The 23,130-nt window shown below is 39.3% G+C and overlaps 1 protein-coding gene across 1 annotated transcript in view; it reads left to right on the forward strand.

The window, feature by feature from the left end:
• Window positions 1-23,130, forward strand: part of REV3L (REV3 like, DNA directed polymerase zeta catalytic subunit) — a 119,584-nt gene that overhangs the window by 30,302 nt on the left and 66,152 nt on the right. The window contains exons 2-4 of the mRNA XM_035322117.1: window positions 16,201-16,390; window positions 19,778-19,852; window positions 21,290-21,450. Coding sequence (XP_035178008.1) covers window positions 16,201-16,390; window positions 19,778-19,852; window positions 21,290-21,450 — 426 coding nt within the window. The remainder of the gene's footprint in view (window positions 1-16,200; window positions 16,391-19,777; window positions 19,853-21,289; window positions 21,451-23,130) is intronic.

Raw genomic sequence — 23,130 nt, forward strand, 5'->3', positions numbered from 1 at the left:
TGCCTTTTTTTTTAACTGATGACTGATTCAGCCCCAATAAAATTCGAAGAGAAAGGTGGGAATAATATCTGTTTTAGAATGACATTCATCTGCCTCGGTGATGAGTCTTTCTCTGTGTTGGTGCCTGCTGTACTTGCATAAAGGCCTAACTACAGTGACAAACGAGATGTGTGCATTCTGTAAGCAATTCACCCGGGTGCAGCTCTGACTTGCTTGCAGATTCCAGCTCTCTCCTCACCAAGTGAAGCTAAGGTTCTGTGAAAGAACATGAGGAGCCAAAGGCTTAGGTAGTAGCAGTTTGTTCAGGTTTCTCTTGGTAGATGGGCTGTTTGAGCTGCAAGTTGGATTTAGTGTGGTGTCAGGGTTATCTGCCAGACTGCTCTGTCTGTCCTTCCTGTTGTGCTCAGACTCCTCCTTCCTGTCTTCTCCCTGAGTTTCTTTGTCTCTCCCTTTATCTTCTTGCCCCCCCACTCCATGTGCTTTTTGCTTTTTTCTTCCTATGCTAGCAGGATCCCAGTGGGAGAGCTATTGAAAACCTGGGGGGGCAGGTGGCCTGCTGCACACTGTAGTTATGCTTTCAGACAAAACCGCTGAAGAAATCCCTATTATTGCTCAGATTTTCTTTTTGAAGGAAAAGTTTTACTTAAGGATGTGTGGCTAGATGGCCGTATTTGGCTTTGCTTAATTTTAGACGTCACTAAATGTGTTAAGGACTGGAATAGCTACATATGTATAGTAAATCTTGAGAAGAAAGCTAAATTTAAGCATTCTAGAGTGAAATTGCTGTCGCTAAATCTGACAGCAATGTATTCAGGAACTCCTTAATTCTGAAAAAAAACCCTGTGCCCACACTCGTCTTTTCACGTCGACTTCCATGGGACTGTTTATGGGATGAAAATGAAGCATCTCCTTTTATGTAGTTTAGTAGTCCTTGTTTGTAACAGTATTTCTATACAACGAGAGCAATTAAAACTTTTTTACATAATGCTTTATGTAGAATATTTGAATACTGTAATCTCAAGTAATGCTAAATCATCGTTGACAAATAATGTTACTTTTTTACAATGTTACTTTAGTGTTTAATTAATTGGCTAGAGAATCTGTTACCTGTTTTCAGTCACAAATAATATGAAAATGCAGCTCAAAAAAAATCCAGTTGTCTGAGTCATTTTAATGACATGATTTAAAAAAAAAACTATAACACGTGAAAACTTGTCTGACTTGAAATATAATATGCCATACATTTGAAAATTAAAAATCTAAGTAGGTTTTTAAAGCTAATTTGTTAGAAACAGTCTCATCTCAAGATCTTTGCAAATTAGCAATTTTCAAAATAATTCATAAAGGATGTTATTAATAGTGTCACGTATCACTTTGTCAGAAAATATTAACTTCTCTTTTCTTCTTGTTGATTCTACAGTTACCCAGGTTTTTCCCTGTTTTTCTCTGAACAATGTGCTACATTAAAGGAAAATCAGATACATGAGCGGTCTCCTTACATAGTGCTACTTAACAAGTAATGTGGTCATCCAAGTAGTTGCTGTCATAAGTATGTGGATACACAGTTCATTAAATTGTCAATGATAATGGCGTTAAGAGTCTTCGAGTAGGTATAATCCTAGCAAGCTGTCTGAGTCGTGAGTTCACAGTGACCTTTCAGGAGCCTGAGCAGTGCTGGTAATTCCCCAGGAACATGTACTCTGTCTTCTCCTCCTCCGAGTTCAGTCTTCTGCGGGCCTTTCAGAACATAGGGTGGAGGGAGCTTCTGAAGCATGGTGTCCTGACTCATGGAAGAGCAGATCTCTGAAAGCATTAACAGAAAGCTACGTTTTAGAAAAAGCAGTGGTCTGGTGATGAGAATTAAACATCCTTTTTGACAACACATCAGGCAGAAGGAATCTGTCACACTTCTGTTGCTTTTGGTAATGTTTTAGTCTGGATCTTAGAGTTTTAAGGTCAAATGTGAAGAAAATGTGTTTAGAAGAAGATTGACACACCTACTTGTGCAATTTGTTCTAACACAGACAATCATGCAAGAGCATTACTTTAGGTACTCGTTCCTCTTGATTTTGAAAACAAAACCTAGGGCACTGATACTTAAGTACCTTAACAAAAAGTGTAGTTCAGAAGTCTCTCCTTAGTAGTCATGTTGCCAGGAGAGCAGTGATTTGTCTCCAAGTGTGGCTAAGAGCTCCCTCATCTACTGCTTTTTACAACTGCAGGATGAGCAAAGTTGAAGTGATTATGATTGTTAGACAAGATTTAATTTGTGGATTTATGGTTAGAAGGTGTTCTAACGTACTGCCTACATATCACTGCTGTCATTGGGCTAGGAAAAGGAGTAAGCAGGGGGAGATGGGAGTTAAATCTGAACAGAGCAATGCGGGGGAAGAACTGGTATGAGGTACTCCCTCTACTCTGAGCATTTAGTGTATTAGCTTAAAATGTGAAGTTAGATTGTTAGCTGTCTTTCCCCCCTTGTTCTTTTTAATTATGTGTGAGGGAGAGCTTTTGTTTTCCATGCAGAAAGGTGATCAGTAATTTGAGTAGTGCTGTGCACAGAATTTCAACAATTCAAAATTTAATAGCCAATGAGATGACCCTGTAAAATAGGAATATCTGCATTGGGTGATACTGCATTAGCAACAGATAGTTCTGAATAACACTTCTTAAACATTTCTTAAAGAATGCAGACATGGCTATAAATACCTTCTCTTGGCAAATGAAGCATCCAGTCTTCGCAGTCACTCTGAAGGTTATTGAGTAAATACAAGCCAACCACATGAAATGATCTGTACAAGGCAAGCAGTCTTTGGATACATGCTTTCTGTAAAGTGCTCAAATGTTTAATATTTTTTTCTCTAACGCTGAGACAAAAAAGGGCCTTGCAATTTTAATTATGCGAAGAACTAGAACAGTGTGTATGTTACCAATTAATGACTGTAACAAGCCTAAGATAAGAGTGCTACAAAGGCTGGGCATTCTTTGCAGAAAGAAAGGCTAGAGCAGGCAGAAAGCCATGGAACCCTTCAAGTGCTGCCAAGAGACAGCAGACTTTACAGAAGATGAAAAGAGGGGGATGGATGCCTAATTCAAGATCAGGAAGTGAAGTAGCATGTTACAAAAGAAACCGAAATAGGAAGTAAGATACTTAATAGTATTGCAAAATGTGCAGAATAAAATAGTAACACCAGCTGTATTACTGAAAGAGCATTCATTTACATATTTTGTAATATATAAAAGATCAGATGAAGGCATGAAAAGATCACATTGGGAGAGTGACAGATGCTGTGCATGCGCTTAGCATCTATTGACTTTAGTGGATGTCTAGATCTTTGTTTACCTGGAGTAAATGAAAAACCAACAGCTTGTTAGAAACTGCAGCTGAGGGTGTGGTAGAGATCTGGGGACTATATTCACAGCTGAAGACAAAAAGCTACAGTACAGATTTCTTTGAGACCTAGTGGATAAATCTGGGGTGGAGGGCAGAAGAGTAAGTGCAAAAAGAGCTAGTTTCATTTGCTTTGGTTTTCAAGGACTTTTTTATTGTATAAGACTTACCCTCGTGTCTTGTCAAGCAAGGAGGCTATCTAGTAATTGAATGGCAAGCAAAATAAATATACAGAAATAATGTGTGATTTCTATAGTCCATGCTATTTTAGGGTAAAGGAGGAAGAGATCTTTCATCAGAACAAAAAATGATACAGAAAAATACTATAACTTGGATATAAGTTTTCTAATGAAGCTTTTATTTCTACAGGTCAAAACAATTATTTTTGCACTTGCACAGTACCTCTTATATTACTCATGAATACCTATTGATGATAAGTATGATAATCATCAAACAGCTGTTAAACTGCAGCAAAGAGGTAAAAAAAGACCTGGGGAAAGGGGGACAGTAAGATGGAGTGTTTTTTCAGTGTGTGGCTTTTTATGGTACAAGCTGTAGAGCTGCTGAGGATTTACAGTTCTGCAAGATGACTTGGGATTCAGACCACCAGCTTTCAGGAATACAGCTTCCGTAAGCCATTTGTGGGGTTGCTCTCTCTGTAACAGCTCCATAGAATCGAATTTGGCTGGCTGAAAAGCGTTTCCCTCGTGTAACTGAAGGGTCTTAGCACGAGAATCCTTAGGGAAAACTTAGAAGGATTTGAGATATGTACAATCTCAATTTGTAGCATCGTTTGAAAATGCTACAATGGATTAGAGTACTTTGACACCCGGCCTGCTTGCTGGAGTTTCTTTTTCCCACACTTGGAAATGTCCCAAACATCCTGCGCCTTTGTGTATAGCCTTTCTTGGAAGACTAATGAACAAGCATATCTGTCACTAATATATTTTTAGATAGGTTCCTTGTAAAGGGTATTACTTTCTTCCACATCATTTTTTATTGTTATAATACAACAAATGGACAATGTTTATACCATTATGGTATTCAATGTAAGTTACAATAATATGGCTAATTTATGAAAAGTTTGTGGTCAAATATGCTAATGGTGCACAGAAAGTTTTTATTACCTCGGGCACTGAGGGCATATGCTACTTTATATTAAGTTAATGTGGGTAGGCTGAAACTTCTACTCTGAGTAAGTTTAAAGCAGATATTTTCAGCTGAAAACACTGAAATCTTCTGGTGAAACTGTAGATTACTTGGTAGCAAGTATAAGTCAACTAACACAAGGACTTGTTTTGCTTGGTTACCTTTTTCAAACCTTCTGAAATAGTTTTTAGGCTTCTGAGGTCGACAGCCAGAAAATTAAGTGAATTTATTGTCTGTTAAAATTGATTCAAGTAATGAGAAGCAAACTCGGACATAAACCAACACCTTTCTTCCCCCTTTTCCCAGGCTCAGCTTCATCCATCACTCCAGAGTTTGCCCAAACCACCCCACCCCGTCCTGTACTCCACGCATGGAGGGTGACAGGGGGAGGTTGCAGCCAGTGTGTGTTGGCTGCTCTCTGCCACTCCGTCCTTCTGTCATCTTTCTTCTGCTCTGCTGTGGTCCCTTCACAGGCTGCACTTCCCTCAGGAGTATCTCTGTTCTCCAGCATGGAGTCCTGCATGGGCTGCACTGAATATCTGCTGCAGGGTGGGCTTTTCCACGGGCTGCAGCAGAACTGCAGGGGAACTCTGACCTTGGTGTTCCCTTTCCTAGCCCTGCTGTCCCGGAGGTACCGTCAGCTGCACCCTGCGGTGGGGCCCTTGGAGCCAGCTGGAGCTGTCTGCGGCTGGCACGGGGCAGCCCCTTGCTTTCCTCTCACAGAGGCCACCCCTGCTGCCACACCTGGACACAAAAACCTGAACACAGAGTTAGTAAGGGCTTTAGAAAGCAGTTTCTTTTCTGGGTTGTGAAGATCTGTTCCCTACTACTACTGTCAGACACCATATAGCCCTTTCCAATGCTTACGGAGAAGTTTAAAAGGTGTCTAAAGTAAGGAAGTATGCCTTAAACGAAGTTGCTGCTAGTGGTAAGCTTCAAACTGGTAAGCTTCAAGCACATAAGATGTAAAGAACTTTTTTATTTCGTTAAAGGCGATGTGTGATGAGAAATCATGTCTCTCAGATTTGCTCTTGGGTATCCTGAGATGTTGTGGTGTAACACTGGTAGATAGCCCAGCGCTACACAACCAGTCTTTTGCTTCCCCCTCCTCAACAGAGCAGGGGGAGAAAATACAGTGAAAAAAGCTCATGGATTAAAATAAGGATAAGGAGGTTGCTCACCAATTGGCATCATAGGCAAAACAGACTCAGCGTGTGGAAGATTAATTTATTTCCAGTTGATAAAACTAGAGCAATGAGAGCTAAAAGCAAACTAACCCCCCCCGCATCCACCCTCTTCCACCTTCTCCCTCCAAGCAGTGCAAGGGAATGGGGGCTGCGGTCAGTCCCTGATGCTTCATCTCTGCCGCTCCCTCACGGTCCCTCCCTGCCCCTGCTCCCCGTGGGATCCCTCCCACGGATGCCATCCTTCCTGAACTGAGCCTGCCCACAGGCAGCAGCTCCTCAAGCACTGCTCCCACACAGCTCCGTACCACAGGGTCCATCCCCCAGGAGCAAACTGCTCCAGCACGGGTCCCCCACGGGCGGCAGCTCCCCCCAGACCCCTGCTCCTGCGTGGGCTCCTCTCCACGGGCTGCAGCTCTGGTCTGGGGCCTGCTCCTGTGGGGGCTCTCCATGGGCCGCAGCCTCCTCCAGGCCACATCCACCTGCTCCCCCAGGGGCTCCTCCACGGGCTGCAGGGTGGAGATCTGCTCCATGTGGGACCCATGGGCTGCAGGGGGACAGCCTGCTCCACCAGGGGCCTCCACAGGCTGCAGGGGATCTGCTCCTCTGTCAGCTGGAGCACATCCAGACCTTCTTCTGCACTGACCTTGGGGTCTGCAGGGCTGGCTCTCTTTTTTCTCACTCCTCTCTCTCAGCTGTTGCTGTGCAGCACTTTATTTTTCCCCTTCCTTAAATCTGCTGTCCCAGAGGCCCAACCAGCATTGCTCACTGGCTCAGCTCTGGCCAGCAGCAGGTCCGTTTTGGAGCCAGCTGGAGCTGGCTCTGCACTGACATGGGGCAGCTGCTGGGCTCTGCTCAGAGGCCACCCCTGCAGCCCTCCTGCTACCAAGTCCTTGTCACATAAACCTAATAGATAAGAACAGTGCTTGTTTTTGTGGAGCGTGTTATCTAGCTGTCAGCCAGAGGAATAGGCTGAGATGAGACAGTTACCTGCAAGCCAGAGGTCTTAATGCAAATGCAAAAAAAAAGTGCAAGAAGTATTTATGGAGTTAGTTAGTCCTGTTTGAAGAATAGGGCAAGAGAAAGCCAACAGAATATGGTGTCATTTATTTGTTAACATAAGTGACTCGTGAAAGTGTTTATACTCTACAGCGTATCACTTCTCTGGGATTACACCAGCATGGTTTTATTCATGAATTTATAAATATTCAAGATTTCTGAAAAGTGTCTGTGGAAACGTAATGCTGATGAAAACACTGTTAACCTTATCACAATTAATGTCAGGTATTTTGCCTACAATTTAGAGTAATAAATTGTCTTTGGCAATATCTTACGGTGTGTTTTTTTCTAACATGCTATCTAGCTGACAGAAGAGTATGTGTTTTCTTCTGGTTGAACAAAAATGTTTCAGCTGGTTTTGTCTGATGCAGGGAAGACGAGAGTCATGATTGGAATGATGCGTGCACTTTACGGTACTTGCACAAATCCGTACATACAGATGAGCCTGATACAGAGATCGAAGTTCAACTGCAGTTAACAACAAACGAAACTTGTTCTCCTTTGGATATATATGCACCAATATCCATTTATATGTGGTTTGTTTTACTCTCATCAAGAAAGACTAATAAGATAGCTAAGAGAAATCTGTGTAGCAGCAATGGTTTTTAATGAAAGCTACTTGAAAGAAGTGGGAAGAAAGAGGCTGTGTGGCTACACTGCATCCTCTTTTTATTGCTGACTTATTTTTCCATCTTTTACAGAATGCAGTAAAACACACACCACTAGTTTATCTGGATATAGGAAATATTCTATTTTATATTCAGCTGTGCTTTGGTCAATGTGGTCTAATACAGCCTGCCTCTGCTGCAGTCATAGGGTTGCTTTTTCATAGTGGAATACTAGTTTGGCCTCTGTTGCCAGCCTGTATGTGGCAAGAGCCTAGTATGATAGTTAGGATCTGCAGCTAGAGCCAGCTGCATTTTCCACCTTCACATGGTCATTTTAGCTGGCAACCTATCCGGTGATTTTTGACACTCATCCTAAAAATATTACTGATATTGTCCAGCTGCTTACATGAGCTGTCTGTCAGTAGAGGAAACAAGAATAACATTTTGTATGGCTCGTTTTGTAGATGGGTATTTGATACACGAATACCAAACCTAGTCTTGTATGTCCTCTTGTTTGTACTAAGAAAGGAGGTGAATAGTGTTCCTGTTTCCTCCTAATTCAGAAATCATCAAACTTACGAAGAATGCTTTGTACATAGCTCACCCTTGATCTTTGAGGTGCTTAAATTACTCAGTCTCCTTCATTTCAGGAGACTAACAGTACTTTTAAACAATCTTCCTTACTTCTGGACTTTCCTGGTTCAAGTTTGGCTGTGTGACAGTAAATTTCATGAGTTAGACTTTTCCTAGAATCTCCAATATGTATTCTGTTCTTTTCCTTGATGAGAACTGTAGGTAATCGCTGTTCCTGTCTGATGGTGTACCCTTACATGCTGTAAATGGCTAGGTTTATCAGCAGTACTTCTAAAATTGGAGATCAGATTATTTTCTAATGTCACATCAGAAGTTCAGAAAAGGTCCTAATCAATTCAAGGTAGGAGCAGGCAGTTTTATGGAAATGATCAGAACAGCCTCACTGAGTTGGCACATTACTGTTTCAATTTCTGTGCTTTTCCTTGGGTTTATTTGTTGTTTATGTGAAAAAGGAATATCGGAGTCTGTGTTACATATTTCCATACTGGGGGTGAATTGTTAAAAACTCTCAATAAGGTGAAGATAGTAGCCTTGCTTTGGTGGCTTACAATTGATGGACTTGCCATCAACAGCAATATCCAGCATGTACTCTGGGGAGAGCAGCCACAAAGATTATTTATTTTGTAAATACCTCTCAGTTCAAAGTGTCTAACAGCTTTCAGTTCTGTGTGATGATCGTGCGACTTTCCAGACTGGAGAAAACAGGATTTGGTGAACCAAATTGTCTCTTACGTTCTATGTTTCAAATGAAAGCACATTAGTTGAGCAGGTATCAGTTGGAGATGTGACAACTGAAGTGTATACCTAGGCACTCGGTTAAATCAGTGTTTCAGAGGTAATTTTGTTTGGTGTTACCTGTGCTATTGTCTTTGAACCTCCGAGCAGTACAAACATTCCAGGGTTCTCAGACCTCTGGGCTGTGAAACTTAAAGAATTTCAGAGGAATTGGTCATTTGAAAGGTAATGGATTCAAGGAAGCAGGTTGTTTCAGTTTTGGTGGCGCAAAAGGGTTAAAGAAAGCTGGGTACGATTTCAGAGTTTCTTAGTGTGACATCAGAAAGGATGCAGGGGACCTGCTACTCTAAGAATACATTCAGTGCTGAGATTCTAGGCATGCAAATTGCTTGTGCCAGTTTGCTTTCTCTTCATGAAGGCTAGCTGAGACAGACATAGCAATGTCCTCAATAGGATACTGCTGCTCATGTGCAGGCTTCATCCTGTTTTTCTAGCTGTTGCACACTCTGAGAAGCCAACTTTCTGCCTTAGTGTTCCTTTGTATATTTATCCCTGTAACAGATCTTTCAGATATGCAAGTACTGTTACAGCTGTTTCACGAGAAAGTGCATCATCTGTGGTAAGCAATTTGCCCAGGGCCACACATGAAGTCTCCCTAGGTGGTAATTGAACTCTTGTCTTCGCTTTTCGGCTAGGTATTACTTCAATATGCACCTAGCAACACAGATTCCTAATTTTAAATTACAAATGGAAAACCCAGTCCGTCTCCATCTCTAAGGATCTCTGTGTCAAGGGTGAGGAGTAATTGTGCTGTAATGAATCACAGGCCCTCATTTTCCTAATGGATAAACTTTATTTTTTTTTTCTTTTCATGAGAGTAGAGGTGTTGCATGTTAGAGGAAACGGTTGCTGACTTTATAGTTATAAACAGTGGCAAGTCTCTAGCCAAACACTCCGTTTGGATTCAAACAAAGTTAATTAAGCTATTTTTCAATTCCTCTTACAAATGTTACCGAAATAAGTGTTTTCATATGTGCCAGAGAAAAACTGAAAGCTTTGACAGAAATGTGTAATATTGTATATGAAATATGGTCTTTGGGCTCTGTTCCTCATTTTGTTTTGAAGTTATCTTGCTGATGCAAGATCTTTTTCTATTATTGTTTCTCCAGTGTCCAGTGTTTAAGACTACAATATGTGTACTCCTCCCTTTCTTCTCACCCTCTTGGAAAAAAGATGGCTTGATTTAGGACTCTGGGAAATGTTGAGTTTTCACTTAGTCACTGAAGAGTTTACATAAGTGTAATATACTGTTAAAGGACACTTTGACGTTAAAGGATGAAACTCTTATGTTTTTAATGACGTGGCAGACATTTTAAGAGAGAAGGGCCTTCCTGAGTTATGCTGGTGAAGGGGTTTGACTTCATCAAAGTATTACGTTGTTTCTGAATTCATGTACGTGGCTTATGTGCTTTTTGTGTGAATCAAAGAGTGATGGCTTTCATTTCACGGGTTGTATTAGCAGTATAAAGCAATTGAGTCCTATCCATTTTTAGTAGCTCAGTACTGAGTAGTATTCAGTGATCAGTGTCTTGACAAACTCACTGCAGTGAGTGAGATGGTTTAAAGTGTTATCTGACCTGGCAGGGGATGCTCACATTGCTACGAGCCAGCAGTTGGGGTAGAGTAAGTTGTACTATTCTAATATTTTTTACCATTTTTTGTTCTAGTATTTGTGCTATTTGCAAATTTTTTGATTTTTATATATATATTTTTTTCTAACAGAATTGTTAATTCTCTCACTCCCAGTAGTCAATAGCACTTACAGGGTTTGTGGTTCTTTTGAAAATTTTAAATCTAGAGATAGTTAAACAGTTACCAGAAAATACCTGTTCCTATTTTAAAGATGCCAATGTCACATCTTCTGATTTCTGTTGAGTTTGCTTTACTATTACTGGTAAAGGAAGAGAATTCCTTATGCCTTCCCAGCCTTTCTGCATCCTGCAGTGACACACACTTGATGCATTCACATACGTTCTTCCACTAATACAATCCGTGTTTAATTAGTCCTGCCACTGTACAAAACTGCACTTAAAGTTCTTTTAATAGATTGCAACTGCATAAAAAGCCCTTTGTTTTCCATATTTTACATCATTTTCTTAATCTCCAGCCAGAATTTTCCTAAAACCTTGGGATTTTGCCATGTATTTAAGTGCTGCTCCCTTGTCATTTTTGCTCCCATCCTGTTGCATTGTATGGCGGTATGGGAAAAATGTGTCATGGTTCACTAATTAAAGTAACAATTCTAGGGAGCGTTTCAACAAAACAATGCTCATTTACATATAGGAATGGATTTTGTGCACTTGTTCCCTCTGGCTCTTGCTTACCTTCTTATAACAGGAGTATCTTGTTCTGCGGCAGAAATGCCACAGCAAAATACGGTTGCTTGTAGACCATCGTTGAACTTTTCTCTAATGTTGTGTTTGTCTAGACTTAGGGTTTTTTCCTAAATATGAAATAAGATGATGTCTATCATCTGTTCAGCCTGGAGAAGAGACGTGGGGAGACCTTATTGCAGCCTTTCAATACTTAAGGGGGGAAAGACTTCCACCAAGTCCTGTAGTGGTAGGACAAGGGGCAACAGTTTCACGTTGAAAGAGGCTAGATTTAGGTTAGATATTGGAAATAAATCTTTTTTATCACAAGGGGTGGTGAGGCACTGGTACAGGTTGCCCAGAGAAGCTGTGGATGTCCCATCCTTAGAAATGTTCAAATCCAGGCTGGGTGGGGCTTTGGGCAGCCTGATCTAGTGCGAGGTGTCTCTACTTCTGTCAGGGGTCGTGGACCTTGGACTAGATGATCTTTAAAGGTCCCTTCCAACCCAAACCAGTCATATTTCCATAATATTTTTCATGGTTTTAATTTGTGCTGAAATTTGTCCAATTTGCTCTTAGCTCAAAGATGTTTTTAGAAGTTCAAAGCAAAATAAATTTTATTTTCAAATGGAGGATAAGCACTTCTCTGAGGATGCTGGAATCATAATCCTCAGGTTCTGTAGCTTGCTGTAATGGGAAATGAAGTGTACTTATGTCTGAGTTGGGGGTTGGACCAGATTACCTCCAGAGGTCCCTCCAACCTCAGTCGTTCTGTGATTCTGTATAGATTGCATCTCAGTTTTATCCATGCCCCATCATCCTCTGTGGCGGAGTTCCTGAGTAGAAGTCTAATAGTTGTGTGTTCCTTTATCCTACTGGTTTCATTTCTCTTCTAATCTTACCAAAGATTTCTGTCTCAGGCGTACTACAGCTTTTTCTTCTTCTATTTTAAATGATACCGTAGAGCAAGGATTACGTTTGGTATGTGTTCCTAATTGTAATGCATACAGCAACCAGCTTCAAAAATTAGCAGGCTTGATTTCTTAATCCCTGTCTCATGGGTTTCAAGTGTACAAAATGCTATGTTTGGCTTTAATACTTCACCAACATTTATGCCACTTGCTTTGGTAAGTATGGGTTTAGGGCTCTGTCTAAAAAATGTTAAGGCTCACTTCCTTTACTGTCTAGAAACCAAAATGTTTTTGACGTATCGATGCATTGTTATTCTGGCTATTCACCTTTATCGACGTTTAGTCTCCAGTTCCTTCTTTTCTTGGAATGCAGCCAATTTGCTAGTTGAGTGTCTCGTAACATCTCAAGGTTTTGTGTATTGCTCCCTTCCTGTGCTACAGCAGCACTTCCCAGGTTCATTCATTCACTGAGTAAGCTGCAGCTCTGCTTCCCGGCTTCTGTGTATTTACCGAGGAGCCCCTTCGAGTCACGTTCTGGTGTGTGTGCTCTGTGACTTGCAGGTGGCTCAACCAGTGCAGGCCCTGTTCTTTAACAGAGCTCAGGCTAGAGAAGTTGTTTGGGCAGCAGCCGCATCCAGGCTGATAGCCCATTATCACCACCAATTGGTATATTTATGTACATGTTGCTTCCTTTTCTTAACAAAGACATCATACGTACTGCTCGTGTACAGAGTGGTTGTGATGTACATGCACGGTAGGCCCACAGTGAGGCCGTAGCACAAAACTTTTTTCTTGCTGAGGAGAGGTAGGTGGCCTGTCTGGTCTGAAAACTCTGGGGATCCCTCTGCTAGGCTTCAGTTTTGCCTCAGGAAGCTGAGGAGAGTGGCCCTGCGACCTGGATGGCTCTTCTCCAGAACGCGCTGTACAGCACTGCTTCCACTGATTCGGCAGATGTAAAGGAACTGGTGAATAGATGTGAAAATAACATCTGCTGGGCCCTGTAGGTGGTCGCTGTTGTTCCAGTGGTGCAAATTCGCTTCTGTCTGTATCTCTGAAGAGAAAGAGAAACGTGAGATTGACGTGTTTAAAGCATAAAACCTCTTAACCTTATCCCAGGCCAAGTTTTTAATTTATGTTAATTGTAAGTCTGTGTGGTCTGAGATCCTTGGCGGGTAGATCTGTTTTCTTCTTGTGGCTCTGCTGAAAGGGATCCACTTGAATCCGTTGCAGCGTAGTGCAAACCATGGCCACTGCTCCAGGGCTCCAGCCTCAGACCCAACACCACAGCCATCGGTGCAATCTGGGGCTTTTACTTCAACGACAGGAGCAAATGACTCTGTGCTTACATCAGTAGGGTAAGACTCGTAGTAATGCGGGTTGTAAATAAAAATAGAAGTATAACCAAAGGCCATGATAAATGAGTTAATGCTGATCAAAGTGAGGAACTGTATAAACCCATGTAACTTGACAGCTGCTAGCCTGCTTGCTTTCTTGGCAGAATCAAAACCGAGGAGTGACTCAGTGTGTATGTTTTAGATTTCCCTGGACTTAGAGGCATTTTGATTCTTCAGTCAATCAAAAGCTATAGTGTTTTCCATGCTGTTGGTTGCTTTTTGTGTTTTGTTTTTTTTTTTTTGTGCATAGAGAGGGAGTACAGAGCAAGGGGAGGGAAGGGAATAGAAGGAAGCTTCCTCTGTACATGTCCTTTTTTATTCAGCAATAAAGTGGTGTTTCAGTTCAGCAAAAACTGTTCAATATATGCAGTTGAAATGGATACATATTTTTAACTCAATTAACTTGACTAATCAGATGTTAGCTATAAAAGCATTATTAATTGTTCTCCATAACTTGAAAGGAGCCTGAATTTAAACAATAAGTTCAGACCATCTCCCTGTTTTATTTAGTGCTTTTTAATTTTGTTTTGTGAGGGAACACAATTTAATTATAATTCAGAATAGTTTGGCAGCCATTAAAGCAAAGGTTTTTAAGCACTATCAGGAAGAACAAGAGTTCATAGCTACTTCTGTAAAACAGACCCAAGTGAAGAACTGATTTGGCTTGACAATTTAAAGGTTACAAAAGTGGGAATTTCCCACATTCACAGGGAGATAGACCTATATATCTGCCAGAAGTTCTTATTCTGTAGCTCCAGTATCAAGTATAGTTCAGGGTGGGTTGGTTTGTTCATTTTTTGTAATGCCTCAGTAAGCATTCTCAGAAATATATATGAAAAAATGGAATTTTTCCCCAAATGTCATTCTTGCATACGTGCTTTTTTTTAATTTAAAAAAAAAAAATAAAGGGAAAGAAAGGAACTGCAGAGGTTTAGACCACTGCTATTTTTAATGTGGGGGTTAAAAACCCTTTATTTCAGTCAGTCTTAAGTACAGCCGTGGGGAGACACACATCTGGTGGTGACTTCGTACAGAAAATTACTTGTCTGCCATCACTGCACGGATCAATACTGTCTCAGTTCACATGCTACTAATAAATGACTTTTCCCACAAAAAGGTGCCAGAGGTTTTCCTGCCATAAAAAGCTGCTGATTCTGTCCTTTGTTTTGTCATTCAAAAAATTCTAGTTCATATTGTTTAGTTTCTTTAGTTAGTTTGGTTTCTTTAATGTGGGCAGATTTCATCATACATGACCTCGACGTTATGAATGTGTATTGTGTACTTGGGATGTATTTAGACATTGTTGAAGAGACTTGATGGGGTTGATTTTCTAGGAAGTAAAAAGAAAAAATCAGTGGGGAACAGTCCCGTGTGCTAGCATCCTCTGCGCCATTTCTTTCCCTTTTGGACATTACACGAGAGACTGATAAATACTTGAAGAAAGAATGACGCATCTGAAACCCAGTTTGGTAGGGGGGTTTTGTTTTGTTTTGTTTTTTAAACTGTGCTGCTTATGGTATTTGGAGGTATGGGTTTCATAGGTATAAAAATGGACAGACATCCTGACCCTGGAAGCATGTTCTGCTTGCTCATTAGAGGACTTAGAGCTCTCTTCACTGGGTGGCCAGTGGTGCGTCCATGCAAGGTCCCTCTGCTGATAAGTAATCTCAGTTTGGAAGAATAAACTTGTGGAAGCCTTGTTCCTTGGAGTTGTGGACCAGTGAAGTTGTGCTGCCTCCCTGTAGCGTTATCCTGTGATGGATGAAAGCGCTGCCTTTAGACACTGTTTGGCTGCCTTCATGCAGAGTGCCTAGCCAAGCAGAATACAAAATGCTATTCTTTGCCTGTCATTGCAGTGGGACGGGGAATAAAGGATGTGTGCTTATAGGAGTTTTCTGCGAACCTTTTTCACTGACCAGTGAGAAGTCATGAGGACTTTTGTGGGCTAGGAGGATGGTGATGTGGAATTTGTTAGGTTCAGGAGGGAATGCATGCTCTGGTGTCTTATGGTGAGGAAAGGAAAGAACATGCGTTACAGCTGAGACTAGCCAAAAAAATAAAAATAAAATGGTCGTGTTTGGGATATCCCAGTCCTGTCCTCACCTTGTCCAAAACAGAAGCTTGAGCCATGGCCTAGTCTAGCACAATGTTTTTTTCAGGGTGTGTTTTTTCATTCTACTGTTATTGCAGACTCATGAAAGCTGATGTTGAGAGGTAAGCATGTTGTTAGAAGGTTAGAGACCTGCCCTGGCAGTGGAGACTTCACAGAGATTCACATTCTGAAAAAGTTGAAAATCACTGTTGTTTTTTTCTGTGTCCTAATTTATGCCTCAATGGCTAGAACATTGAATGTCCAGAGCATCCATCAGGTCATTCTTTTTTAATTTCTGAGAAGTTATATGCTCCTCCCAGTGAGGAATGGGAAGAATTTTGATATCGCAAAATTTTTACAAGGATTGGGAAACTATTAACTGTCCAACACTAATTCACTATGCAAAATTATTCTCAGAGTGGTGTTGTCTTATTACTACAAAGAAAATCGTTAGGATCATGCTTATATAATAGCAGAATTTGCCACTGTGTATGTCATCTAACCACATCTGATTCTTACTGCTTTAGTCAATGAATCAAGTGTGAGAACTGCTCTAAATTGGCACCGTTCTATGAATTAGACCTGAACTTGTTTCAATTTACCTTGACAGCAGAACCTGAAAATATCCTGGAAAATTTTCAAATTCAGGGACTACTTAAAAGAAACAATGATGTAGTCATTGGAAAATAAATGTTTACCTTCTCTTTTTAGGTCAGAAGACTTGTCTCCACTTACATGGTATCTTTCCTTACCTCTACATACCATACGATGGTTTTGGACAGCATCCAGAACACTATCTCCGCAAAGTGGCATTCAGCATTGACAGAGCACTTAATGTGGCTTTAGGCAATCCGTCTTCTACTGTTCAACATGTTTTCAAAGTGTCATTAGTATCCGGAATGTAAGTATGACCTGCTACGGTTCTTTCTGTTACTTGTTTTGAAATGCTTTTTGCAGTTCGATCTAGAAACACTTAACGTGGACTTGGGTGACTGTGGTACTCTTCCTTTTTCTTTTTTTTCTTTTCCCCTCAATGTGTGATTTCCTACAGGCCTGTACAACTAAAAAACTTTTCTGACTTGCTTTAATCTAACATAATCAACAGTTATGCTTGACACACATGGTTGGCACAACATTTTTCCCAAACTTGGATCCTTCTGCCCATCATGTTTCCAAATGCGTTCCTTTGAATTTTTTCTGTCTCTGCTGTTACAGCAGTACTTTCCAGCCAGCATTTGCTACATGTCTGGGTTATTCTAGGTTCCCTGTGACCAAGCATATCTTGCAGGAATCTGCATCCAGGTCTTCTTTTTCTGATCATCTAAGATGGCCACTTCAGAAAGTCTACCATAGGGACTGTCAGGTCATGCTTATCCATCTGATTCTCCAAGCAGCACAGACCATGAAGATGAGGCTCTCACTTATCTGTCAAGCTGACTGCTCTGTTTTTATTTAGTGTAGCTTTCTACTGCTGCTGAAACTATATATTATTACTGAATGTTAACATTTTAAGGATTCTCTTGATCAATTTTTATTTGACTTGCATAACCAAGGACTGAAAAATGTGTCAAATCATGGTGAATAATAGGAAGCTGTCCTGGAGGAAAACAGTTAATCTGTATATGCATTGAATTTTTCATCTGCAAAACAATGTAAATGCTAATTTTCAGTACTGTGCAGCACTACCTTTTACTTTTCTTGTTCCACGCTCTGTTGAAAGACATCCTTTCTAACAATTAGTCTCAGGAAGATAATCTTTCTGTTCCCAGCTAGTTGTAGTGCTATCTTTTAGATATTGCTAGCACAGTAGCTGCAATATCTTTTTTTATTAATATTTAAAATCAGAACTTTGTTTTTGCAATAGCAGGAAAGCTAACCCACCGTATTTTCTTTTTTTTTTAATTTATTTCTTTGAGAGCTATGTGGACATTGGCATAGCTGTTCATGTTTAACTCAGGTGGATTAAAATGTTGAAGGTAATCTTTCTTTCTCAAATCAATGAGAAGGCAGCAGGCACAGAGTAGGAGAACTTGCCTTTTTGTCAGCTCTCTTGCCCTAGAGCTTCAAGTCATTACTGAAGGTCAGATTCTGACTGCCTCAAAGAAGCATTGGAAAGACTGTTTCAAGTATTTTCTTTGCTTACATAAGAGGCTGATGGGATACACCTAGCAGAAATTGCAACACACCTTCGTCTTTTACCTGGGTAGATAGACATGCTTATGTAGTGACAGAAATCTGTTTGCTTTCTTCTGTTCTGACTGGAGTTTTGGACCTTAGAGTGTCTCCATGGTGAGAAACCTCTATTTTTCTTTAAATCTTATCTTACCTGTTCTTTTCTGTATTAGTAGGAAATGTGTTATGTAATAAGGGTGTTTATTAAACCTTTGCAGGTTTAACATAGGATTGTTGTTAACTTCCAACATAGTGGAAGTCCAGGAATAAGCAAGAGGTTAAAATATGCTGGCCTTTTGCATCGTGTAGTTGAAGTAGGTGTTCATATCCAACCTTGAAGGGGTCATAAATCTTACTTTCCCTGTTGTGCCAGGTCAGTGTAAGCATGGATCATTTGCCATGCAAGTGCTGACTTTTTAAAATCAGGCTTTTAATTTCCCTGCCTACAGCATATTGAGCCATTGTAACTCAATGTGTATAAACTGTCATTAAGTTTCCTACTATTTCTGTAAGTGATTGCTTCATTATATAAGATCTCATTTTCTCCTTTTCAGCACAACAGCTCTAAGTTTGTTGTTACAACTTAGCTCAGCTTTAATAGCACAAACATCTTTTGAAACACTTTCGTATAAATGTGTGCAAACATAATCGTATTAAGGACAACAGTATTAATGCTGTGGTTGTACAGTTCTGTTGAGTTTGCATTTAATTTAGGACTGAAAACCTTCTCACTACCCCATTTTTTAGACTTAGCAAGTAAGCATCAAAGCCATCAAAGTTGCACTTTCTAATAATATTCTTGACTAAGAGATTTTATTTTATCTTGGAGAGGTAACATTTAAATGTACGTATTCACGAACTTCTGCTGACTTCAGTCACGATTACTGCAAACTGCAGGCTTCTAGCATTTACCCAATGTGTTGAATTATGGCCTGTTTCCTTAACATGCTGTATTACAAGCATGTTAGATTAGATTAGCATTCTTGATGCTGAAAAGTCAGTAATTCAGTCAAGTAATACCAGAATTAATATTGCCTGTGCAACCTCAGCTTAAACTTGACATATTCATTATGACATGTATTCTTTAATTGCATTCTCAAATCCTATTTTCTTCAGGATTCATGCCTCATTTAGTGCACGAGATGACTAGTAATCACTGGAAAGGGGCAGCTATTCATTCTTTTAAGCTGCTCTCATTGTTCAGTTATTTACATTACACAGCTGATATTTATTCATTTACACCTGATCTGTGGAATTAATGTTCTCAAGGACTTTGTTAAAACATTTATCAGAAGAGTTGAATGCCGTTTTGAGGCAGTCCAGCGCTAATAAATGCAGTGAAAGTACTATTATGATACAGCATCAATGTGTTTACATGGGGGAAAGGTGAGAAACAATGCTAGGCCAGAAGTGCTTAAGTGATTTTTTTTGTTAAATATTCGGACATGCATAGAGCCTATTGTTTTTATCTTTAACATATAGTAATGTAGTGCTCCCTTTAGCATCAGCTACAGCTTTGAGTACTTGGCATTTCACCAAATAAAGTGGAAAATGTTTTAAATTGGTCCTTCAGAAAAGGAATGACAGCACTGAAAAAACACTACCTACCAGTCATTTTGTAATCTTGCCATCTCTGGCAAACTTGTGACCCATGGTGAGAGCTTCCTGATGAACCCACCTACCTGCATTAGACTGAAATTTCTACTGCAAAGTGTGCAGCGTAGCCCTGTCTTACCCCAGCCTCTGCATTCTTTTTTTCCATTCTTGCTTTGCCTTCCTCCCCAAATTCACATGCGTGCTCCACATCTGACCCCACTGAGTCAGCATCTTTTATGAAATGTCTGTTCAGAAATGTGTGATGTGTTTTTAATAGTGTGTAAAGATAATGGGTTAAGATTGTTTTGAAATTGAGTGACAGTGTATTATTAAGTAATACATTTGGATTATAATAATCTTTGGCCCAATGCGTGGGAGTTTTCAGTCTCCTGGATATGCAGTTCATCTGTGTTTTTTTTTTTTTCCCTTCTGAATTTTAATACACTTCATGGTAAATTGCAGCAGAATAAATGCCACTAAATAACTGGCTAGCCTCTTGCTTTTACTTCTTCCTCTCCAGGCCTTTTTATGGCTACCATGAAAAGGAGAGACAGTTCATGAAGATCTATCTTTACAATCCTGCAATGGTAAAAAGGTAAGGATATGGTGATGTGAAGTTCTAGCTTGCATCTTGAATCAAAAAAGTCATATTTGGAGCAAGATTGAACATTTTAACAAGAGAAGCAATAGAAGTATTGCTCAAGTTTTTCAAAACACTGAGAAAATTACTAATTTTAAGCACATCAATAATCTTTTTAAAGGAGTAACATGTTAAGAAAACAAGACCAAATTATACATGCCTAGTTATCTTGTCTTAACTGTAATTACTCTGCATTTGAACATCCATGCATCAGGTTATTTTTCCTGTAATGCCTAAGGAAAATGATGTAGTTAGTACATGTATAGTACTCTTTCATATATTATGAAGTGGATTTTGGTAGTTCTTACGTTTACCCATTGCTAAAATTAAAATATACTTGGAAAATTGGATAGTTTTTGTTATTAGACAGTTTCTGTATTTCTCAGTAGAGTAATATCCTGTAAAATAAAGGCACTGTTGACCTCAGACTTCCTGAATTTGCTGCAACTACTGTGACAGTAATAAATAAGGAGGAATTATTTCTCAAGCATTGATTGTCTAGTATTACCTCTCATAACTTTTTTTTAAAGGTCTAATAAGTGATCATAAGATAGGATTGCCTATTTTTGCTCTAGGCTAGTAAAATTCTGCATTATGTTAAATTTCCATCTTAATGTAATCTACGTGCATGTATGACTTGGTGACAGTTGTTCGGACCTTTTACTTTGAAACTTCTCATGTTTGAATTACTCTTACCCAAATAAGGACTGACACTTCACATAGTTTATTCTTTTAATCTTAGATAAAACTTTATGCTTTTGAATACAATTTATTGCATTTAGAAATACTTAGTGCTAGTCTTTGATTTATAAATCTCATATTGCTTAGGGATAAATGTATTGCACCGATATATAATTATGCAAATACCTGCAGTTGCTTTTTAATGTGCAGGTGTTTAAAACAGCAGATTTGTCAGGCTTCTGGGAAGCTATTAAAAAGCTGCTTCTATGTAGACAGTTTGAAACCTTAAAAACATGCAGGACTTCATATATATGCAAGGGAGAACTGGAGAGAAATTCAAAGTTATTACTGGTTTGTAGGCATACAGCTGCCATAGTTGTTTTGTAAATGGATTTCCGTGGACCACATGGCTTTAGACATGTTGCAGAAATAGTACATGGTGTGATTTTTCTTTGGAGGTTTTGTTTTACTTTTTTGTTTGTTTGTTTTAAAGCTGGAGGATTTACAGCTCCTTTGTAATTTACTCCTGGTGTTCATTACCAGGAAACATTTTTGTGGATCCATTATTGTGAAAACAAAGCTCTTAAGATTTACAAGTAAAGCAAAATTTAAGAAGTTTACATACTTTATATTTTGGTAAAATCAGACATCAGTATTGTTGTACAGGAAACACAATTGTTGTTTTATGTTCTAATTTGTTTTTAATTTTAGAGTATGTGAGCTTCTGCAAGGTGGAGCCATAATGAACAAATCTTACCAGCCTCATGAAGCCCATATTCCCTACCTCCTTCAACTCTTTATAGACTACAACTTATATGGAATGAATTTAATAAACCTGGCTGCTGTAAAATTCAGAAAGGCAAGGAGGAAAAGTAAGGAGTTTTTTCTTAAGACTAAATAATTGTTCTGAAAGCTAACAGCTAACATTTTGAATAAAATGTCACTAGTTGTCACGTTCCTGCCATGGTTTGTGTCTGAATGGGTATCACATTTTGTTCCTTGTAGTTTGTATTCTGGGTCAAAACAAATTCCATGTGTAGTTTCTGTATTTTTTTTTTTCCTTTTTCTGCCTGTGTATTGGGACTGGAGAAAAGACCATCTGAAATTAGATGCTATGGATCAAAAACCACATGTTCTGTCAGCAATGTCACTTTGACCATTTTCACAAGATGTTCATTGCTCTTTTCAAGTTAGACATTTAAAACAAAAGTTATTATTTATAATATTTGATATATGAATTTATACAAAAGATGCATAGTAATTGTGTTCCTTTAATTTTACTGACATTTGTTTTTCATCCCTATGCCAATTTTAATTCATTTTTTGCTGCAGTAGTGACTTGACAAAATTTCAGCTAGATTACAATGTTCCAATGTTGTTAATTGGAATGCTTCTGCTTGTACTAAGGTCATTTGCTCACTGTTGAAATTTGAGGTATAAATGTCTGAGCAATAGAGGTATTTTTCATTTTTCGTTTTAAAAATGAGCTTGGCATTTGGAATGTATACAATTAGATAAAACAAAATATTGGTAAGAACATCCATAATTTTATCTAAATGCTTCAGTATAAAGGGGATGTAGTGGTAGGAAAAACATTATGTCTTTGGTACTTACATTTAGAAAAATAAACGTTTTGTTAAATCATAATTGTTCTTACAGCTAAAGCAAGATTTTAAAAGAACGGTAAAGTACCTTTTTGTAAAAACAGGAAATGAATCATGCTGACTTTAATTCTTCCCATTATTCTTCTGCATATATATCTAGACAGCAATATATTACTTTGTGGAGTTTCATAACATCTAAAGAAAAATATTCTTTCCATACACAGCAGTAGGCCACGCTTTTTAGTGGTGTCATAACTGCAGAAAATCAAAAGCTCAGCCCCAGCATTTTCAGGACCTTCAGTCCTGAGGAAGAATAGTCAGTACCTGTCATCTTCCAAACATCCAAAGTGGCCTTCTGGAGACACATAATCCAACTGCTTAAATAGTTGCTCACACTGGTTTTCCATAGCCCTTCTTCCCTTCCCTTTCACATGATAGATGATGGAGATGTAAGCTGTTTATACTGTCATTCATCATTTATTTAAGAGTGAGAGACCTAGGTCTTGAATGGGGAGGAGAGGATGGAAGAGGGGCTGAAACCATTGGACCTTAACTGTTCTTACAGGGGAGAATCCAAGAGGATAAAAGCAAGAAACTGACAGACTACTTTGTCCTGGCTTGATCAGATAATAGAAGCAGTGTATACATTCATTTTAGTCAACTGTAGTTTGTGTCCTGCAGGCCAGGCTGAACTGTGCGTCCTAGATGGCAATATAAGCCTTTACCTAAATATGTGCAGCATATTTATTTTTATTCCCTTGCAGACGATGATCTAAAAATCAGTTTGATGAGGAATAGAAACATCCATAATAAATCTGTTCCTAAATGTAAGTCAGCAGCATCAAAAGCCTGTTTCCAGTGCTATTTTTGTCACTTAGATGAGTAGACAGTTTTAAAGGCTGAGAGGGGTCAGCTGGTAAGTTTGTAGTAACAGCAATACACAGACAT

The sequence above is a fragment of the Oxyura jamaicensis genome, chromosome 3 (assembly GCF_011077185.1).
Source record: "Oxyura jamaicensis isolate SHBP4307 breed ruddy duck chromosome 3, BPBGC_Ojam_1.0, whole genome shotgun sequence".
Lineage (NCBI taxonomy): Eukaryota > Metazoa > Chordata > Aves > Anseriformes > Anatidae > Oxyura > Oxyura jamaicensis.